Source organism: Cherax quadricarinatus, chromosome 20 (assembly GCF_038502225.1).
Source record: "Cherax quadricarinatus isolate ZL_2023a chromosome 20, ASM3850222v1, whole genome shotgun sequence".
Taxonomy (NCBI): Eukaryota; Metazoa; Arthropoda; class Malacostraca; order Decapoda; family Parastacidae; genus Cherax; species Cherax quadricarinatus.
Genome location: NC_091311.1, coordinates 35,796,675 through 35,815,795, shown reverse-complemented (window position 1 = coordinate 35,815,795; position 19,121 = coordinate 35,796,675). Strand labels below are relative to the sequence as shown.

Here is a 19,121-nt window from a genome sequence, read left to right as displayed (position 1 = left end):
GTGAACAGGTAATATTTTGTGAAGGGATTCAGGGAAACCAATTAGCCAGACTTGAGTCCTGGAAATGGGAAGTACAGTGCCTGCACTTTAAAGGAAGGGTTTGGGATATTGGCAGTTTGGAGGGTCATCTAAGCTGTTGTATCTGAGTGCCTCTGCAAAGACAGTGATTATGTATGAGTGTTGGTTTTTCTTTTTTGGGTCACCCTGCCTTCGTAGGAAATGGCCAATGTGTTAAAAATAAAATAACTTAAGTAGAAGCCACTGAGTTGCTGATTTTTATAATATACCTTCTTTATTTCATCAATGTATCCTTTAAAATTTGTGTTCCATATTACAGAATAAAATTTATGGTGATATACATATAAAAATATGGGGTATACCTGGAGTGTGTTCTGGGGGTCAATGCCCCCACAGCCCGGTCCATGACCAGGCCTCGCAGTCGATCAGGGTCTGATCAACCAGGCTGTTACTGCCAGCCATGTGGCAGGAGAAGTAAAATATTCAACTGGCCTCAGGGAAAAATCCAAATATTTCTCTGTGAAACCTTTTTTTTATCTACTTCTCCATGTGCATACATAAATTCTCTGTATCACACTGTAGTACCTAAAGTTACTGTGTTTCAGGGACACCCTCGCTTGGTGGCTGCAGTGGCGAAGCTGTACTCTAAATTGGTAGGTAGAGAAATCAACCCTCAGACTGAAGTTCTGGTTACTGCAGGAGCTTATGAGGGTCTCTTTGCCACCATTATGGGTTAGTAGTTTTACACTCCAGTGTTGTACAGTATAACAATTGTGTATTATTGGCATTGTTAGCCCCCTCCTTCATGTGGCTATCTCATTGCCAGTTCCAATCCTTTGTAGCCTCGTGGGCTCTGTTGTACCTGATTTTAAAACTTTGCATTTGACCCGCCTGCCTGTGTGTATGTATCTGTTGGTACCTGCAGGAATAGAGCTATGCTAGTGTCTTATCTTCTGTGATCACTTTGTCATGTATATGCTTTTTAAGTTCCATTCTTATCTCCCCATCCACCCACCACTTACTGAGAAACAATCTGATTCTCTGAATTAAAATGCATTTCAATTCATTCCTGGAATGAAAAAACAAAAAGCCTGTTTACCTCTTAGCAGCAAGAATTCCTTCCCTGTTTTGGAAGTACAGCCTCTCCTCACATTGGTAAACAAATTCGTCGCAAAGTGAGAAGCAAATTAGTGGACCCCCGACTTACGACATTAATTCGTTCCAAAAGGCTGTTCAGGTGCCGTTACCGGACGAATTTGCTCCCATAAGGAATATTATAAATTAGATTAGTCCGTTTCAGACCCCCAGAAATACACTTACAAAAGCACTTACAAAAATACACTTATATAATTGTTTGAGTTGGGAGCTGTTCGTAAGTCTGGGGTCCACTATATAATGGTAGCGGGTTTGTGTTAGCCATCTTTGATATTGTTTTAATGTCACCTTTGCACCATTTATTTACAGTAGTGTACTGTATATTGTAATAAGCAGAATAGAGGAAATCAGCTCTAATATACTTTATTTAAATATGCATACTGGTCAGAGAGCCAATTGTAATTCCGAGTCGTTGGTAAAAGAGTACGTCACTAAGTGAGGAGAGGCTGTAGTTTTAACCACTTAAGTCTGCTTTATAAATAGGAATTCTGTATTTATTGATATGTTAAAGAATGTAGATACAATAGTGCCCGGCTTTACTGTTTGACCTTACAGCATTCTGCTAATATGGACATTTTGAATTATGACCAAAACCCTCTATACGGCTCCCCCCACCTGACTTTCTAATGCAGTGAGCACGGGCCACCCGGTTTGTTTACATTCTCCATGAGCACGACTCTCCATTATGTCTGGAAACTTTCCAAAATTTCAAGTGTTTTAAAGTTACAGCGGATACCAGGTTTTTGGCTGGTGCGGAAATTGTACAATTCGGATTTCGAGCACGTTTTCGGCGAAATTTCCCCCTGGGTTTTGTACATCGGCTCGGAAATTGACAGTGCCAGATGCGTCCACCTGGGTTGCTCATATGTTCGTGACTCACGCTTGGGCACATTAAATGTCTTATTTTACGTTAATATAGACATTTGCATTATTTCATCTATGATATTTTCTCCACAATTATGTAAGAAACACGTTACATAGCCTATAAACATGCATTGCTTATATGCGATGTATATTTAATAATAATCACTCTTTGGCACATTAAATGTCTTATATTAGGTTAACCCTTAAACTGTCCAAACAAATTTACGTTCACATGTGTAGCGCTCCAAAAAGTAGATCCACGTTTTTTTACATATTTTCAAATATAACAAAAAAAAAAGTAGATCAAAGTTTTTTTACACGTTTTCAAATGTAAAAAAAAAAGAAAAGATCTATGTTTTTTACATACTGTATATTTAAACAGATTCACATTATTGGAGGCAGGAATGGCAGTGCTTGCACTCTGAAGAAGGGGTGGGGGGTGTTAGAGGATGATCTGAATTGTGATGTCAGGACAGTTCTGGGAAAATGGTGGTTGAATGAATGATGATGAATGGGTTTTCTTCTTTGGGTTACCCTGCCTTGGCAGGAGATGGCCATTGAGATAAAAAAAAAATAGTATTTTTTTTTTTTCTAACAAGTCGGCCGTCTCCCACCGAGGCAGGGTGACCCAAAAAGAAAGAAAATCCCAAAAAGGAAAATATTTTCATCATCATTCAACACTTTCACCACACTCACACATAATCACTGTTTTTTCAGAGGTGCTCAGAATACAACAGCTTAGAAACATATACGTATAAAGATACTCAACATATCCCTCCAAACTGCCAATATCCCAAACCCCTCCTTTAACCCTTTGAGGGTTTTCGTCGTACTAGTACGTCTTACGCGTAGGGGTTTTTGACGTACTAGTACTCATAAATTCTAGCGGCCTCAAATCTAGTGGGAGAAAGCTGGTAGGCCTTCATATGAAAGAATGGGTCTATGTGGTCAGTGTGCACAGTCTAAAAAAAATCCTGCAGCACACAGTGCATAATGAGAAAAAAAAAACTTTGACCATTTTTTTTTAATAAATCAGCGACTTTGCAGTGTATTTTCGTATGGTATTTATTGTTGTATTCTAGTTTTCTTGGTCTCATTGTATAGAATGGAAGACATACTACAGAAATTGAGATGATTTTGACTGGTTTTACAAAGAAAGGTGCCTTGAAATTGAGCTCAAAGTAGCAGAAATGTTCGATTTTTACCAAACTTCAAAAGTAAACAAATCGTGCCAAGCGTGCAATACACGTCAACTGGTGAGTCTAATATTCTTTCACAAGTGCACCAATAATATTTATACCATTTTTTACACTAATGCAGTATTCTGCATAACAGTAAATCTTATATTTTTTGTGAAAATAAAAATTCAAAGTGGAAAGCAAAAGAATATAAGAGGGGCCTTGAGACATGACTAATGACTAGAGGAAATGTCATTTTAGTGCCAGGAATGTCTTTCTTGTTTATTCTGGACCCTATTCGGAAATTGGCATCTTTTGAAATTTGTGTGAAATTGGCAAAATTGCTAAATTCTGACCACTGTACTGGATAGTAGAATTTCATAAATGAGTGGTTTCTTGCACCCATTCGATAGAAAAAATGGAGTTCTATCGAAATATTCATGTTTTTTGTCGACTAGTACAGTGAAATTGGCCGAAAATGGGGCTCAAAGTGGGCAAAATCGCCGATGCGTAAACATCGCCGAGACCGCTAACTTTGTGAGAGCATAATTCCGTAAGTTTTCTATCAAATTTCAAACTTTTGGTGTCTTTATGATTGGGAAAAGATTCTCTATCTTTTCATAAGAGAAAATAATTTTTTTTTTTTTTAAATTTGGCCGACCCTGAGAACGAGTTTCGGAGAGGGCCTGTCGACCCTCAAAGGGTTAAAGTGCAGGCATTGTACTTCCCATTTCCAGGACTCAAGTCCGACTATATAAAAACCGGTTTCCCTGAATCCCTTCACTAAATATTACCTGCTCAGACTCCAACAGCTCGTCAGGTCCCAAATAACCATTCATCTTAATTCACTCATATCTAACACGCTCACACACTCCTCCTGGAAGTCCAAGCCCCTTGCCCACGAAACCTCCTTCACCCCCTCCCTCCAACCTTTTCGAGGACGACCCTTACCCCGCCTTCCTTCCCCTACAGATTTATACGCTCTTCATGTCATTCTACGTTGATCCATTCTCTCTAAATGACCAAACTACCTCAACATCCCCTCTTCACCCCTCTGACTAATACTTTTATTAACTCCACACCTTCTCCTAATTTCCACACTCCGAATTTTCTGCATAATATTTACACCATACATTGACCTTAGACAGGACATCTCCACTGCCTCCAACCATCTCCTTGCTGCGGCATTTACAACCCAAGCTTCACACCCATATAAGTGTGTTGGTACCACTATACTTTCATACATTCCCTTCTTTGTCTCCATAGATAACGTTTTTTGCCTCCTCATATACCTCAACACACCACTCCCCTTTTTTTCCTTCATTAATTCTATGATTAACCACATCCTTCATAAATCCATCCGCCGACACGTCAACTCCCAAATATCTAAAAACATTCACTTCTTCCATACTACTCCTTTCCAATTTAATATCTAATTTGTCTTTATCTAAATCATTTGATACCCTCCTCACCTTACTCTTTTCTATGTTCACTTTCAACTTTCTACCTTTACACACACTCCCAAACTCGTCCACTAACCTTCGCAATTTTTCTTTAGAAACTCCCATAAGCACAGTATCATCAGCAAAATGTAACTGTGTCAATTCCCATTTTGTATTTGATTCCCCATAATTTAATCTCACCCCTCTCCCGAACACCCTAGCATTTACTTCTTTTACAACCCCATCTATAAATATATTAACAACCATGGTGACATTACACATCCCTGTCTAAGACCTACTTTTACTGGGAAGTAGTCTCCCTCTCTTCTGCACACCCTAACCTGAGCCTCACTATCCTCATAAAAACTCTTTACAGCATTTAGTAACTTACCACCTATTCCATATACTTGCAACATCTGTCACATTGCTCCCCTATCCTCTCTATCATATGCCTTTTCTAAATCCATAAATGCAGTGAAAACTTCCCTACCTTTATCTAAGTACTGTTCACATATATGCTTCAATGTAAATACTTGATCTACATATCCCCTACCCACTCTAAAACCTCCTTGCTCATCCGCAATCCTACATTCTGTCTTGCCTCTAATTCTTTCAATAGTAACCCTACCGTACACTTTTCCTGGTATATTCACATTCAAACTGAAAATAATTTTTTTTTTTCCAGGATTGGTGAATCCTGGTGATGAAGTGATCATTATTGAACCATTCTTTGACTGCTATGTCCCTCAAGTCAAATTGGCCGGTGGGACTCCTGTGTATATACCTCTCCGTCCTGTAAGTTTTACTTTTGAGCTGTGTTCAGTGACCAACTAAAGATAATGCAAATTAGCAGTAATGCAGATAAGCATTTTCAGAATATTAATTTATTGCAATGTAAATATAAAGATTCCAATAAAATTGTGAGTAATTTAAAATACTCTTGTTCTAATTTTTTTTTTTTTTTATCATCACACTGGCCGACTCCCACCAAGGCAGGGTGACCCGAAAAAGAAAAACTTTCACCATCATTCACTCCATCACTGTCTTGCCAGAAGGGTGCTTTACACTACAGTTTTTAAACTGCAACATTAACACCCCTCCTTCAGAGTGCAGGCACTGTACTTCCCATCTCCAGGACTCAAGTCCGGCTTGCCGGTTTCCCTGAACCCCTTCATAAATGTTACTTTGCTCACACTCCAACAGCACGTCAAGTATTAAAAACCATTTGTCTCCATTCACTCCTATCAAACACGCTCACGCATGCCTGCTGGAAGTCCAAGCCCCTCGCACACAAAACCTCCTTTACCCCCTCCCTCCAACCTTTCCTAGGCCCTACCCCGCCTTCCACTACAGACTGATACACTCTTGAAGTCACTCTGTTTCGTTCCATTCTCTCTACATGTCCAAACCACCTCAACAACCCTTCCTCAGCCCTCTGGACAACAGTTTTGGTAATCCCTCACCTCCTCCTAACTTCCAAACTACGAATTCTCTGCATTATATTCACACCACACATTGCCCTCAGACATGACATCTCCACTGCCTCCAGCCTTCTCCTCGCTGCAACATTCATCACCCATGCTTCACACCCATATAAGAGCATTGGTAAAACTATACTCTCATACATTCCCCTCTTTGCCTCCAAGGACAAAGCTCTTTGTCTCCACAGTCTCCTAAGTGCACCACTCACCCTTTTCCCCTCATCAATTCTATGATTCACCTCATCTTTCATAGACCCATCCGCTGACACGTCCACTCCCAAATATCTGAATACATTCACCTCCTCCATACTCTCTCCCTCCAATCTGATATCCAATCTTTCATCACCTAATCTTTTTGTTATCCTCATAACCTTACTCTTTCCTGTATTCTCTTTTAATTTTCTTCTTTTGGACACCCTACCAAATTCATCCACCAATCTCTGCAAGTTCTCTTCAGAATCTCCCAAGAGCACAGTGTCATCAGCAAAGAGCAACTGTGACAACTCCCACTTTATGTGTGATTCTTTATCTTTTAACTGCACGCCTCTTGCCAAGACCCTCGCATTTACTTCTGTTACAACCCCATGTATAAATATATTAAACAACCACGGTGACATCACACATCCTTGTCTAAGGCCTACTTTTACTGGGAAATAATTTCCCTCTTTCCTACATACTCTAACTTGAGCCTCACTATCCTCATAAAAACTCTTCACTGCTTTCAGTAACCTACCTCCTACACCATACACTTGCAACATCTGCCACATTGCCCCCCTATCCACCCTGTCATACGCCTTTTCCAAATCCATAAATGCCACAAAGACCTCTTTAGCCTTATCTAAATACTGTTCACTTATATGTTTCACTGTAAACACCTGGTCAACACACCCCCTACCTTTCCTAAAGCCTCCTTGTTCATCTGCTATCCTATTCTCCGTTTTACTCTTAATTCTTTCAATAATAAGTACCATACACTTTACCAGGTATACTCAACAGACTTATCCCCCTATAATTTTTGCACTCTCTTTTGTCCCCTTTGCCTTTATACAAAGGAACTATTCATGCTCTCTGCCAATCCCTAGGTACCTTACCCTCTTCCATACATTTATTAAATAATTGCACCAACCACTCCAAAACTATATCCCCACCTGCTTTTAACATTTCTATCTTTATCCCATCAATCCCGGCTGCCTTACCCCCTTTCATTTTACCTACTGCCTCACGAACTTCCCCCACACTCACAACTGGCTCTTCCTCACTCCTACAAGATGTTATTCCTCCTTGCCCTATACACGAAATCACAGCTTCCCTATCTTCATCAACATTTAACAATTCCTCAAAATATTCCCTCCATCTTCCCAATACCTCTAACTCTCCATTTAATAACTCTCCTCTCCTATTTTTAACTGACAAATCCATTTGTTCTCTAGGCTTCCTTAACTTGTTAATCTCACTCCAAAACTTTTTCTTATTTTCAACAAAATTTGTTGATAACATCTCACCCACTCTCATTTGCTCTCTTTTTACATTGCTTCACCACTCTCTTAACCTCTCTCTTTTTCTCCATATACTCTTCCCTCCTTGCATCACTTCTACTTTGTAAAAACTTCTCATATGCTAACTTTTTCTCCCTTACTACTCTCTTTACATCATCATTCCACCAATCGCTCCTCTTCCCTCCCGCACCCACTTTCCTGTAACCACAAACTTCTGCTGAACACTCTAACACTACATTTTTAAACCTACCCCATACCTCTTCGACCCCATTGCCTATGCTCTCATTAGCCCATCTATCCTCCAATAGCTGTTTGTATCTTGCCCTAACTGCCTCCTCTTTTAGCTTATAAACCTTCTCCTCTCTCTTCCCTGACGCTTCTATTCTCCTTGTATCCCATCTACCTTTTACTCTCACTCTAGCTACAACTATAAAGTGATCTGATATATCCGTGGCCCCTCTATAAACATGTACATCCTGAAGTCTACTCAACAGTCTTTTATCTACCAATACATAATCCAACAAACTACTGTCATTTCGCCCTACATCATATCTTGTATACTTATTTATCCTCTTTTTCTTAAAATATGTATTACCTATAACTAAACCCCTTTCTATACAAAGTTCTAATTAGTCATAGAAAATACTGAGTTCCCACTTCTTAACATTTATTTTTGAGCAGAAGAAAACTGAAGGAATAACATCATCAGGAGACTGGGTGTTGGACCCCATGGAACTGGCAAATGCTTTCACTGACAAGACAAAGGCTATTGTAGTCAATACACCAAATAATCCACTTGGAAAGGTATGTACAGTAGTCCATTTTTTATTGGTTTCTTAATAAAATGGTTTGCATGAAAATGGTAAGGTGAGCACAATTCAAGGTGTGTGCATCAATCTAGGTGAAACACATCTGATCCCAAGCAAATTAGTGCAGTGTAATGCTGTGTTGAAGAATTTTCAGACAAACAGTTAACTCCTTATTGTGTAATCATTTTGTTGAGGTGATTGTATTATTATAGCAGGCTTGCTGTCAAATAAAGTCCATTTGTACTCTCGACCCTCAAAATTTACAGAAAGAGATGGGAAGGTTTCTAGAGGTCCTGCAAAGCTAGAAACCACAAATAATGTAAAAGTAACTGAATAAAAAGTTATGTTTAGATTTGGGCTCAGTTTGTGTTTCAGAGATCAAATCTCTAATATGAGACTACTCTTTCAACAGGTGTACACAGAGGGGGAGTTGACAATGATTGCAGACTTGTGCAAGAAGCACAACAGTATAGCTATCATGGATGAGGTTTATGAGTGGATGACCTACAGTGGGACAAAGCATGTCCGAATGGGTTAGTATGTAGTGTGCAGTACTGGGTTATCACAGTGTGACTTTTTTTTTCTAACACACCGGCTGTCTTCCACCGAAGCAGGGTGACCCCTAAAAGAAACACCTTATCATTCACACTATCACTGTCTTACCAGAGGTGTGCAGGTATGACAGTTCAGACAGCAGATATCCCAAACCCCTTCTATAGAGTGCAAGCACTGTACTTCCCTTGTCCAGGACTCGAATCCAGCTAACCGGTTTTCCTTAATCCCTCTGCAAAATGTTACTCTGCTTATACTCCAACAGCTCGTCAAGTCCCAAAAAATATTTGTTTCCACTCACTCCTATCTAACATGCTCACACATGCCTGCTGTCCAAAGCCTCTTGCACACAAAACCTCCTTTACCACTTCCCTCCATCCCAGACTGGGCTGCAGGGGCATTGACCCCTGAAACCTCCTCCAGGTATCCTTTCCTAGGATGACTCCTACCCACCTTCCCTCCACTACAGATTTATACACACCTCATAAATAATTTAATAAAATAAGCTTTTAAATATCATGTTTTGCTCTACTGTATATTACTGGATGACATAAGATGTAATGGACCTTATTATAATGGATTTTTAAAATTTTGGGCAAAAACCACTGGTTAAATTATACTTTTACCTCTTTTATTTTCAACTTTTATTTGAAGTATGTCTGTAAACTTTGTGTATGGTACTATGTTAGGTGTACAGTAGAGTACTTTAGTGCATATTTTTATTTTTAACATTATTCTGATTTGACGGACACTGGGACAATCCCTCTATTAGTTCATTATATCGAGGGTTCATTGAAATTAATGTTGTATACAGTAGTCATTATTGCATTAACTCAGATGTAGTGTAGTATCAAAAAGTTATATGTAATATAAGTAAAATTACTGCATATAAAAGGAAAAACTTTCATTTTTATCCTTTTAGGTCACCCTGCCTCAGTGGGAGATGGCCAGTGTAGTGAGGGAAAAAAAGAACAAGTAAAATGAGTATAAATGACTGAAAGTACTATTGTACAAAATGCATAAACAGTATTGCACTTCATTATTTTTTTTTTTTTTAACAAGTCGGTCGTCTCCCACCGAGGCAGGGTGACCCAAAAAAGAAAGAAAATCCCCAAAAAGAAAATACTTTCATCATCATTCAACACTTTCACCACACACATTATCACTGCTTTTGCAGAGGTGCTCAGAATACAACAGCTTAGAAGCATATATGTATAAAGATACACAACATATCCCTCCAAACTGCCAATATCCCAAACCCCTCCTTTAAAGTGCAGGCATTGTACTTCTCATTTCCAGGACTCAAGTCTGACTATATGAAAATAACCGGTTTCCCTGAATCCCTTCTAAATATTACCCTGCTCACACTCCAACAGATCGTCAGGTCCCAAATATCATTCGTCTCCATTCACTCCTATCTAACACGCTCATGCACGCTTGCTGGAAGTCCAAGCCCCTCGCCCACAAAACCTCCTTTACCCCCTCTTTCCAACCCTTTCGAGGACGACCCCTACCCCTCTTTCCTTCCCCTATAGATTTATATGCTTTCCATGTCATTCTACTTTGATCCATTCTCTCTAAATGACCAAACCACCTCAACAACCCATCATTATTATTTAGTATATAATGTTCATTAACTCGCAAACTAATTGTAAGATATTATTGCAGTATACAGGAGGGCCCCACTTACATGGCAGGTTAGGTTCCGGGCCACTGCTGTAAAGTGAAAATCGATGTAGTTAGGTTCCGGGCCACTGCTGTAAAGTGAAAATTGATGTAAAGTGAGTCATAGCCTTGTTTTCACTTTCAAATGCATATAAAAGCCTAATAACTTGTTTACACTATCATATATTAAGTGAGTAATATTGCTAGGCCTAAAAAATGCATGTGCAGTACATGCATTACTTTTTTTTTTAACATGCTGGCCATCTCCCACCAAGGCAGGGGGACCCTAAAAAAAAGAAACACATTCACCATCATTCACACTGTCACTGTATTTGTAGAGGTGCACAGATACAACAGTTTAGATGTCACTCCAGACAAATATTTTTGTCCTTAGCTTATAGTGACTGGTGAATATATTTATTGTAGGAAGTCTGAATAAATGAAGAATGGGAGCGATTGAAAACTGCTACATTAGCGAAATGCTATGAAGCGAAGCTCTGTAAAGCGGGGCCTGCCTGTTTACGAGGATACTATTACAGCATGTATTAATTATTTTTATTGTATCATTTCTTCTTTCAACAAACCGGCCGTATCCCACCGAGGCAGGGTGGCCCAAAAAGAAAAACAAAAGTTTCTCTTTGCAAATTTAGTAATTTATATGGGAGAAGGAGTTACTAGCCCCTTGCTCCCAGCATTTTAGTCACCTCTTACAACACGCATGGCTTACGGAGGAAGAATTCTGTTCCACTTCCCCATGGAGATAAGAGGAAATAAACAAGAACTAGAAAGAAAATAGCTGAAAACCTAGAGGGGTGTGTATATATATGCTTGTACATGTATGTGTAAGGTGACCTAAGTGTAAGTAGAAGTAGCAAGACATACTTGAAAGCTTGCATGTTCATGAGACAAAAAAAGACACCAACAATCCTACCATCATGTAAAACAATTACAGGCTTTTGTTTTACACTCACTTTGCAGGATGGTAGTACCTCCCTGAGCGGTTGCTGTCTACCAACCTACTACCTAGAATTGTATCATTTATGTGAATAATTATTACATAAAATCGACAGCACTTCAAAAATTGCATTTTAATGGAATAAATGAAAACTATTTGGACAGCAGATGGATTTATGAAAGATGAGGTGAATCATAGGCTTGATGAGGGGAATAAAGGTGAATGGTGTACTGAGAATCTGTAGAGTCAAAGAACATTATCTATGGAAGCAATGAGGGAAATATGAGAGTATAATGGTACCAACACTCTTATATATGTTTGAAGGTGTGAATCAATTGGTTCTTTAGTGCCCTAGCTATAAATGAAGATGTTTGTAACTCTGGGGATTCTTAAGTTTGGAATCCACCCCATGCTGTAGAAATTTATAAGTAATTTAACATGTAATGTTGCACTTCAGCTACGTTGCCAGGAATGTGGGAGCGCACAGTGTCAATTGGTTCAGCAGGCAAAACTTTTTCTGTGACTGGCTGGAAAATTGGATGGGTATATGGACCTGCTAACCTGCTGAAAGGACCTCAAGTAATTCACCAACACTCAGTATACACATGTAGCACACCTATTCAGGTAAGCATGTATCATTCTTACGAAGATTTGGTATGCTTAAAAAGCTAGAAGGAGGGTATGTAAAGGTAGAAAGTTGAAAGTGATCATAGATAATAGTAAGGTGATGAGGGTATAAAATGATTTAGATAAAGAAAAATTGGATGTCACATAGGAGGGAGGGAGTTTGGAAGAAGTGAATGTGTCCAGATATTTGGGAGTTGACATGTCAGCGGATGGGTTTATGAGGGTTAACCATAGAATTGATGAAGGAAAAAAGGCGAGTGGTTTGTTGAGGTGTCTGTGGAGACAAAAATGTTATCTATGGAGGCAAAGAAGGAAATGTACAAGAGTATAGTGGTACCAACAATCTTATATAGGTGTGAAGCATGGGTCGTAAATGCTGCAGTGAGGAGGAGGCTGGAGGCAGTGATGTTATATCTAAGGGCAGTGTGTTGTGTGAATATTATTCAGAGAATTCGTAGTGTGGAAATTAGGAGGAGATGTGGAGTACTAAAAGTATTAGAGAGCTGAAGAGGGGTTGTCGAGGTGGTTTTTTCATTTAGAGAGAATGGAACAAAGTAGAATGGCTTGGAGAGCATATAAATCTGTAGGGGAGTGAAGGTGGGGTAGGGGTCATCCTCGAAAAGGTTGGAGTGAAGGAGGGGGTAAAGGAGGTTTTGTGGGCAATGGGCTTGGACTTCCAGCAAGTGTGCATGAGCGTGTTGGATAGGAGTGAATGGAGACAAATTTTTTGGGGGCCTGACGAGGTGTTGAAGTGTGAGCAGGGTAATATTTTGTGAAGGGATTCAGGGAAACCGGTTAGCTGGACTTGAGTCCTGGAAATGGGAAGTATAATGCCTGCACTTTAACCCTTTCAGGGTCCAAGGCCCAAATCTGGAGTCACGCACCAGTGTCCAAGAATTTTCAAAAAAAAAAATTGTTATTTTTTCTTATGAAATCGTAGAGAATCTTTTTGTGAAGGTAATAAAACAAAAAGTACGAAATTTGGTGGAAAATTGACGAAATTATGCTCTCGCGAATTTTGATGTGTCAGCGATATTTACGAATCGGCGATTTTGCCGACTTTGACTCCCATTTTAGGCCAATTACATTATTCCAAACAACCAAATTCTTAGCTATTTCACTAGTATTACTTCTATTCTATCGATTGAGCACAAGAAATCGCCAAGTCAACTGTTTCAACTACAAAATAAAGTGATCGAAAATTGTTAATTTGGCCAATTTAACACAAAGTTCAAAATATTCCAATTTCAAAATAGGGTCCAGAATGAACAATGTAGGCATTCCTTGCACTAAACTAACATTTCCTCTGTTCATTAGTTATGTTTTGAGGCTTTACAAATAAATTCCATTTTGATTTTTTATTCACATAATGAATTTTTATTCACACCAAAAAATAGAAGATTTACTGTTATGCAATACTGTAATAATTGTATAAATATCATCACCATATTTGTGAATGTATATTAGACCCACCAGCTGATGTGTATTAGATGTGTGAGGTCGTTTGTTTACTCTTGAATATCGGCAAAAATTTAACATTTCCGCTACTTTGAGCTCAGTTTCAAGCCATTTCCAATGCTAAAACCAATCAAAATCATCTCTATTTCTGTAATATGTCTTCCATTCTATCAAATGAGACCAAGAAATCGCAAATACAACTATAAAAAACATACGAAAAAACACTGCAAAGTTGCTGTTTTAATCGAAAAATCATGATTTCATTTTTTTTCTCTCATTATACACAGTGTGCTGCAGGATCTGTTTTATGTGGTGCACACATACCACATAGATGTATTCTCTCATATCTAGGCCCAAATGTACCACTCACAGTTTATCAGAGTGAGCTGAGCTCATGGCGTAGATCTACGGTTTGGACCCTGAACGTAAAGCCGTAGATCTATGGGACGGACCCTGAAAGGGTTAAAGGAAGGGTTTGGGATATTGGCAGTTTGGAGAGACATCTAAACTGTCATATCTGAGCACCTCTGCAAAGACAGTGATAATGTATGAGTGATGGTGAAAGTGTTGAATGATGAAAGTTTTTTCTTTCTTTTTGGGTTTTTCTTTCGTTATGTATCACCCTGCCTCAGTGGGAAACGACCGACTTGTTAAAAAAAAAAAAATAGAATTAGCAGGGCTCTTTTTTTCAAAGAAAAGTAACAAGATTTGCTTTTTGGGGTTGAATATTTACTCAAGTGTACATGCACAGTACACCAGAGTTGAATTTTTGAAAATAAGTTACGTGAGCTTATAATCTCCATATTTTTGTTTTTCACCATTCTGCAATATGTGTAACTCTTATAAAACATTGTACTCGTTGATTCCTTTTCCTTTTTTTTTTTTACATTATCGATCATCTTCCACCAAGGTAGGGTGATCCAAAAAAGGAAATATCTTAACTATCATTTGCTCAATTGCTGTCTTGCCAGACATGTACTGACATAATTCAGATGACCCTCTTGACTGCAAGATCCCCACCTCTCCTTCAGAGTACAGATACTGTCCCTTCCACCTCCAAGACTCAAGTCTAGCTAACTGATTTCCCTGAATTCCTTCATAAGTGTTATCCTGCTCACACTCCAACAGCTCGTCAAGCATTAGCAACTACTTGTCTCCACTCCAATCTTAACATGCTCACACAAGCTTTAGGTTTTTCTTATTTGCACAATTATATTTTATTCTTTCTGTTCAAACTTTCAAAACTATTTTTTGGGAAATGTTGAGTGAATGCGTGGAGAGTTTTGAATCAAGTGTGAGAGTAATGGTGGTTGGGGATTTCAATGCTAAAGTGGGTAAAAATGTTATGGAGGGAGTAGCAGGTAAATTTGGGGTGCCAGAGGTAAATGTAAATGGGGAGCCTTTAATTGAGCTATGTGTAGAAAGAGATTTGGTAATAAGTAATACATATTTTATGAAAAAGAGGATAAATAAATATACAAGGTATGATGTAGCACGTAATGAAAGTAGTTTATTAGATTATGTATTGGTGGATAAAAGGTTGATGGGTAGGCTCCAGGATGTACATGTTTATAGAGGGGCAACTGATATATCGGATCATTATTTAGTTGTAGCTACAGTTAGAGTAAGAGGTAGATGGGAAAAGAGGAAGGTGGCAACAATTAAGAGGGAGGTGAAAGTGTATAAACTAAGGGAGGAGGAAGTTTGGGTGAGATATAAGCGACTATTGGCAGAAAGGTGGGCTAGTGCAAAGATGAGTAGTGGGGGGGTTGAAGAGGGTTGGAAGAGTTTTAAAAATGCAGTATTAGAATGTGGGGCAGAAGTTTGTGGTTATAGGAGGGTGGGGGCAGGAGGAAAGAGGAGTGATTGGTGGAATGAAGTAAAGGGTGTGATAAAAGAGAAAAAGGTAGCTTATGAGAGGTTTTTACAAAGCAGAAGTGTTATAAGAAGAGCAGAGTATATGGAGAGTAAAAGAAAGGCAAAGAGAGTGGTGAGAGAGTGCAAAAGGAGAGCAGATGATAGAGTGGGAGAGGCACTGTCAAGAAATTTTAATAAAAATAAGAAAAAATTTTGGAGTGAGTTAAACAAGTTAAGAAAGCCTAGGGAAAGTATGGATTTGTCAGTTAAAAACAGAATAGGGGAGTTAGTAGATGGGGAGATGGAGGTATTAGGTAGATGGCGAGAATATTTTGAGGAACTTTTAAATGTTAAGGAAGAAAGAGAGGCAGTAATTTCATGCACTGGTCAGGGAGGTATACCATCTTTTAGGAGTGAAGAAGAGCAGAATGTAAGTGTGGGGGGGGGGGTAAGTGAGGCATTACGTAGAATGAAAGGGGGTAAAGCAGCTGGAACTGATGGGATCATGACAGAAATGTTAAAAGCAGGGGAGGATATAGTGTTGGAGTGGTTGGTACTTTTGTTTAATAAATGTATGAGAGGGGAAGGTACCTAGGGATTGGCGGAGAGCATGTATAGTCCCTTTATATAAAGGGAAAGGGGACAAAAGAGACTGTAAAAATTATAGAGGAATAAATTTACTGAGTATACCAGGAAAAGTGTATGGTAGGGTTATAATTGAAAGAATTAGAGGTAAGACAGAATGTAGGATTGCGGATGAGCAAGGAGGTTTCAGAGTGGGTAGGGGATGTATAGATCAAGTGTTTACATTGAAGCATATATTATTTTTTTATTATTATCACACTGGCCGATTCCCACCAAGGCAGGGTGGCCTGAAAAAGAAAAACTTTCACCATCATTCACTCCATCACTGTCTTGCCAGAAGGGTGCTTTACACTACAGTTTTTAAACTGCAACATTAACACCCCTCCTTCAGAGTGCAGGCACTGTACTTCCCATCTCCAGGACTCAAGTCCGGCCTGCCGGTTTCCCTGAACCCCTTCATAAATGTTACTTTGCTCACACTCCAACAGCACGTCAAGTATTAAAAACCATTTGTCTCCATTCACTCCTATCAAACACGCTCACGCATGCCTGCTGGAAGTCCAAGCCCCTCGCACCTTTCCTAGGCCGACCCCTACCCCGCCTTCCTTCCACTACAGACTGATACACTCTTGAAGTCACTCTGTTTCGCTCCATTCTCTCTACATGTCCGAACCACCTCAACAACCCTTCCTCAGCCCTCTGGACAACAGTTTTGGTAATCCCGCACCTCCTCCTAACTTCCAAACTACGAATTCTCTGCATTATATTCACACCACACGTTGCCCTCAGACATGACATCTCCACTGCCTCCAGCCTTCTCCTCGCTACAACATTCATCACCCATGCTTCACACCCATATAAGAGCGTTGGTAAAACTATACTCTCATACATTCCCCTCTTTGCCTCCAAGGACAAAGTTCTTTGTCTCCACAGACTCCTAAGTGCACCACTCACCCTTTTCCCCTCATCAATTCTATGATTCACCTCATCTTTCATAGACCCATCCGCTGACACATCCACTCCCAAATATCTGAATACATTCACCTCCTCTATACTTTCTCCCTCCAATCTGATATCCAATCTTTCATCACCTAATCTTTTTGTTATCCTCATAACCTTACTCTTTCCTGTATTCACTTTTAATTTTCTTCTTTTGCACACCCTACCAAATTCTTCCACCAATCTCTGCAACTTCTCTTCAGAATCTCCCAAGAGCACAGTGTCATCAGCAAAGAGCAACTGTGACAACTCCCACTTTATGTGTGTGATTCTTTATCTTTTAACTCCACACCTCTTGCCAAGACCCTTGCATTTACTTCTCATACCACCCCATCTATAAATATATTAAACAACCATGGTGACATCACACATCCTTGTCTAAGGCCTACTTTTACTGGGAAATAATTTCCCTCTTTCCTACATACTCTAACTTGAGCCTCACTATCCTCGTAAAAACTCTTCACTGCTTTCAGTAACCTACCTCCTACACCATACACCTGCAACATCTGCCACATTGCACCCCTATCCACCCTGTCATACGCCTTTTCCAAATCCATAAATGCCACAAAGACCTCTTTAGCCTTATCTAAATACTGTTCACTTATATGTTTCACTGTAAACACCTGGTCCACACACCCCCTTCCTTTTCTAAAGCCTCCTTGTTCATCTGCTATCCTATTCTCCGTCTTACTCTTAATTCTTTCAATAATAACTCTACCATACACTTTACCAGGTATACTCAACAGACTTATCCCCCTATAATTTTTGCACTCTCTTTTGTCCCCTTTGCCTTTATACAAAGGAACTATGCATGCTCTCTGCCAATCCCTAGGTACCTTACCCTCTTCCATACATTTATTAAATAATTGCACCAACCACTCCAAAACTATATCCCCACCTGCTTTTAACATTTCTATCTTTATCCCATCAATCCCGGCTGCCTTACCCCCTTTCATTTTACCTACTGCCTCACGAACTTCCCCCACACTCACAACTGGCTCTTCCTCACTCCTACAAGATGTTATTCCTCCTTGCCCTATACACGAAATCACAGCTTCCTTATCTTCATCAACATTTAACAATTCCTCAAAATATTCCCTCCATCTTCCCAATACCTCTAACTCTCCATTTAATAACTCTCCTCTCCTATTTTTAACTGACAAATCCATTTGTTCTCTAAGCTTCCTTAACTTGTTAATCTCACTCCAAAACTTTTTCTTATTTTCAACAAAATTTGTTGATAACATCTCACCCACTCTCTCATTTGCTTTCTTTTTACATTGCTTCACCACTCTCTTAACCCCTCTCTTTTTCTCCATACTATACTCTTCCCTCCTTGCATCACTTCTACTTTGTAAAAACTTCTCATATGCTAACTTTTTCTCCCTTACTACTCTCTTTACATCATCATTCCACCAGTCGCTCCTCTTCCCTCCCGCACCCACTTTCCTGTAACCACAAACTTCTGCTGAACACTCTAACACTACATTTTTAAACCTACCCCATACCTCTTCGACCCCATTTCCTATGCTCTCATTAGCCCATCTATCCTCCAATAGCTGTTTATATCTTACCCTAACTGCCTCCTCTTTTAGTTTATAAACCTTCACCTCTCTCTTCCCTGATGCTTCTATTCTCCTTGTATCCCATCTACCTTTTACTCTCAGTGTAGCTACAACTAGAAAGTGATCTGATATATCTGTGGCCCCTCTATAAACATGTACATCCTGAAGTCTACTCAACAGTCTTTTATCTACCAATACATAATCCAACAAACTACTGTCATTTCGCCGTACATCATATCTTGTATACTTATTTATCCTCTTTTTCTTAAAATATGTATTACCTATAACTAAACCCCTTTCTATACAAAGTTCAATCAAAGAGCTCCCATTATCATTTACACCTGGCACCCCAAACTTACCTACCACACCCTCTCTAAAAGTTTCTCCTACTTTAGCATTCAGATCCTCTACCACA

At 39.3% G+C, this 19,121-nt stretch overlaps 1 protein-coding gene across 2 annotated transcripts in view; it reads left to right on the top strand.

The window, feature by feature from the left end:
* Kyat (Kynurenine aminotransferase) overlaps positions 1-19,121 on the top strand; it is a 57,964-nt gene that overhangs the window by 31,565 nt on the left and 7,278 nt on the right. For both annotated transcript variants that reach the window (XM_070086934.1, XM_070086933.1), the window contains exons 4-8: positions 624-750; positions 5,343-5,452; positions 8,316-8,438; positions 8,856-8,976; positions 12,073-12,239. In XM_070086934.1, coding sequence (XP_069943035.1) covers positions 624-750; positions 5,343-5,452; positions 8,316-8,438; positions 8,856-8,976; positions 12,073-12,239 — 648 coding nt within the window. The remainder of the gene's footprint in view (positions 1-623; positions 751-5,342; positions 5,453-8,315; positions 8,439-8,855; positions 8,977-12,072; positions 12,240-19,121) is intronic.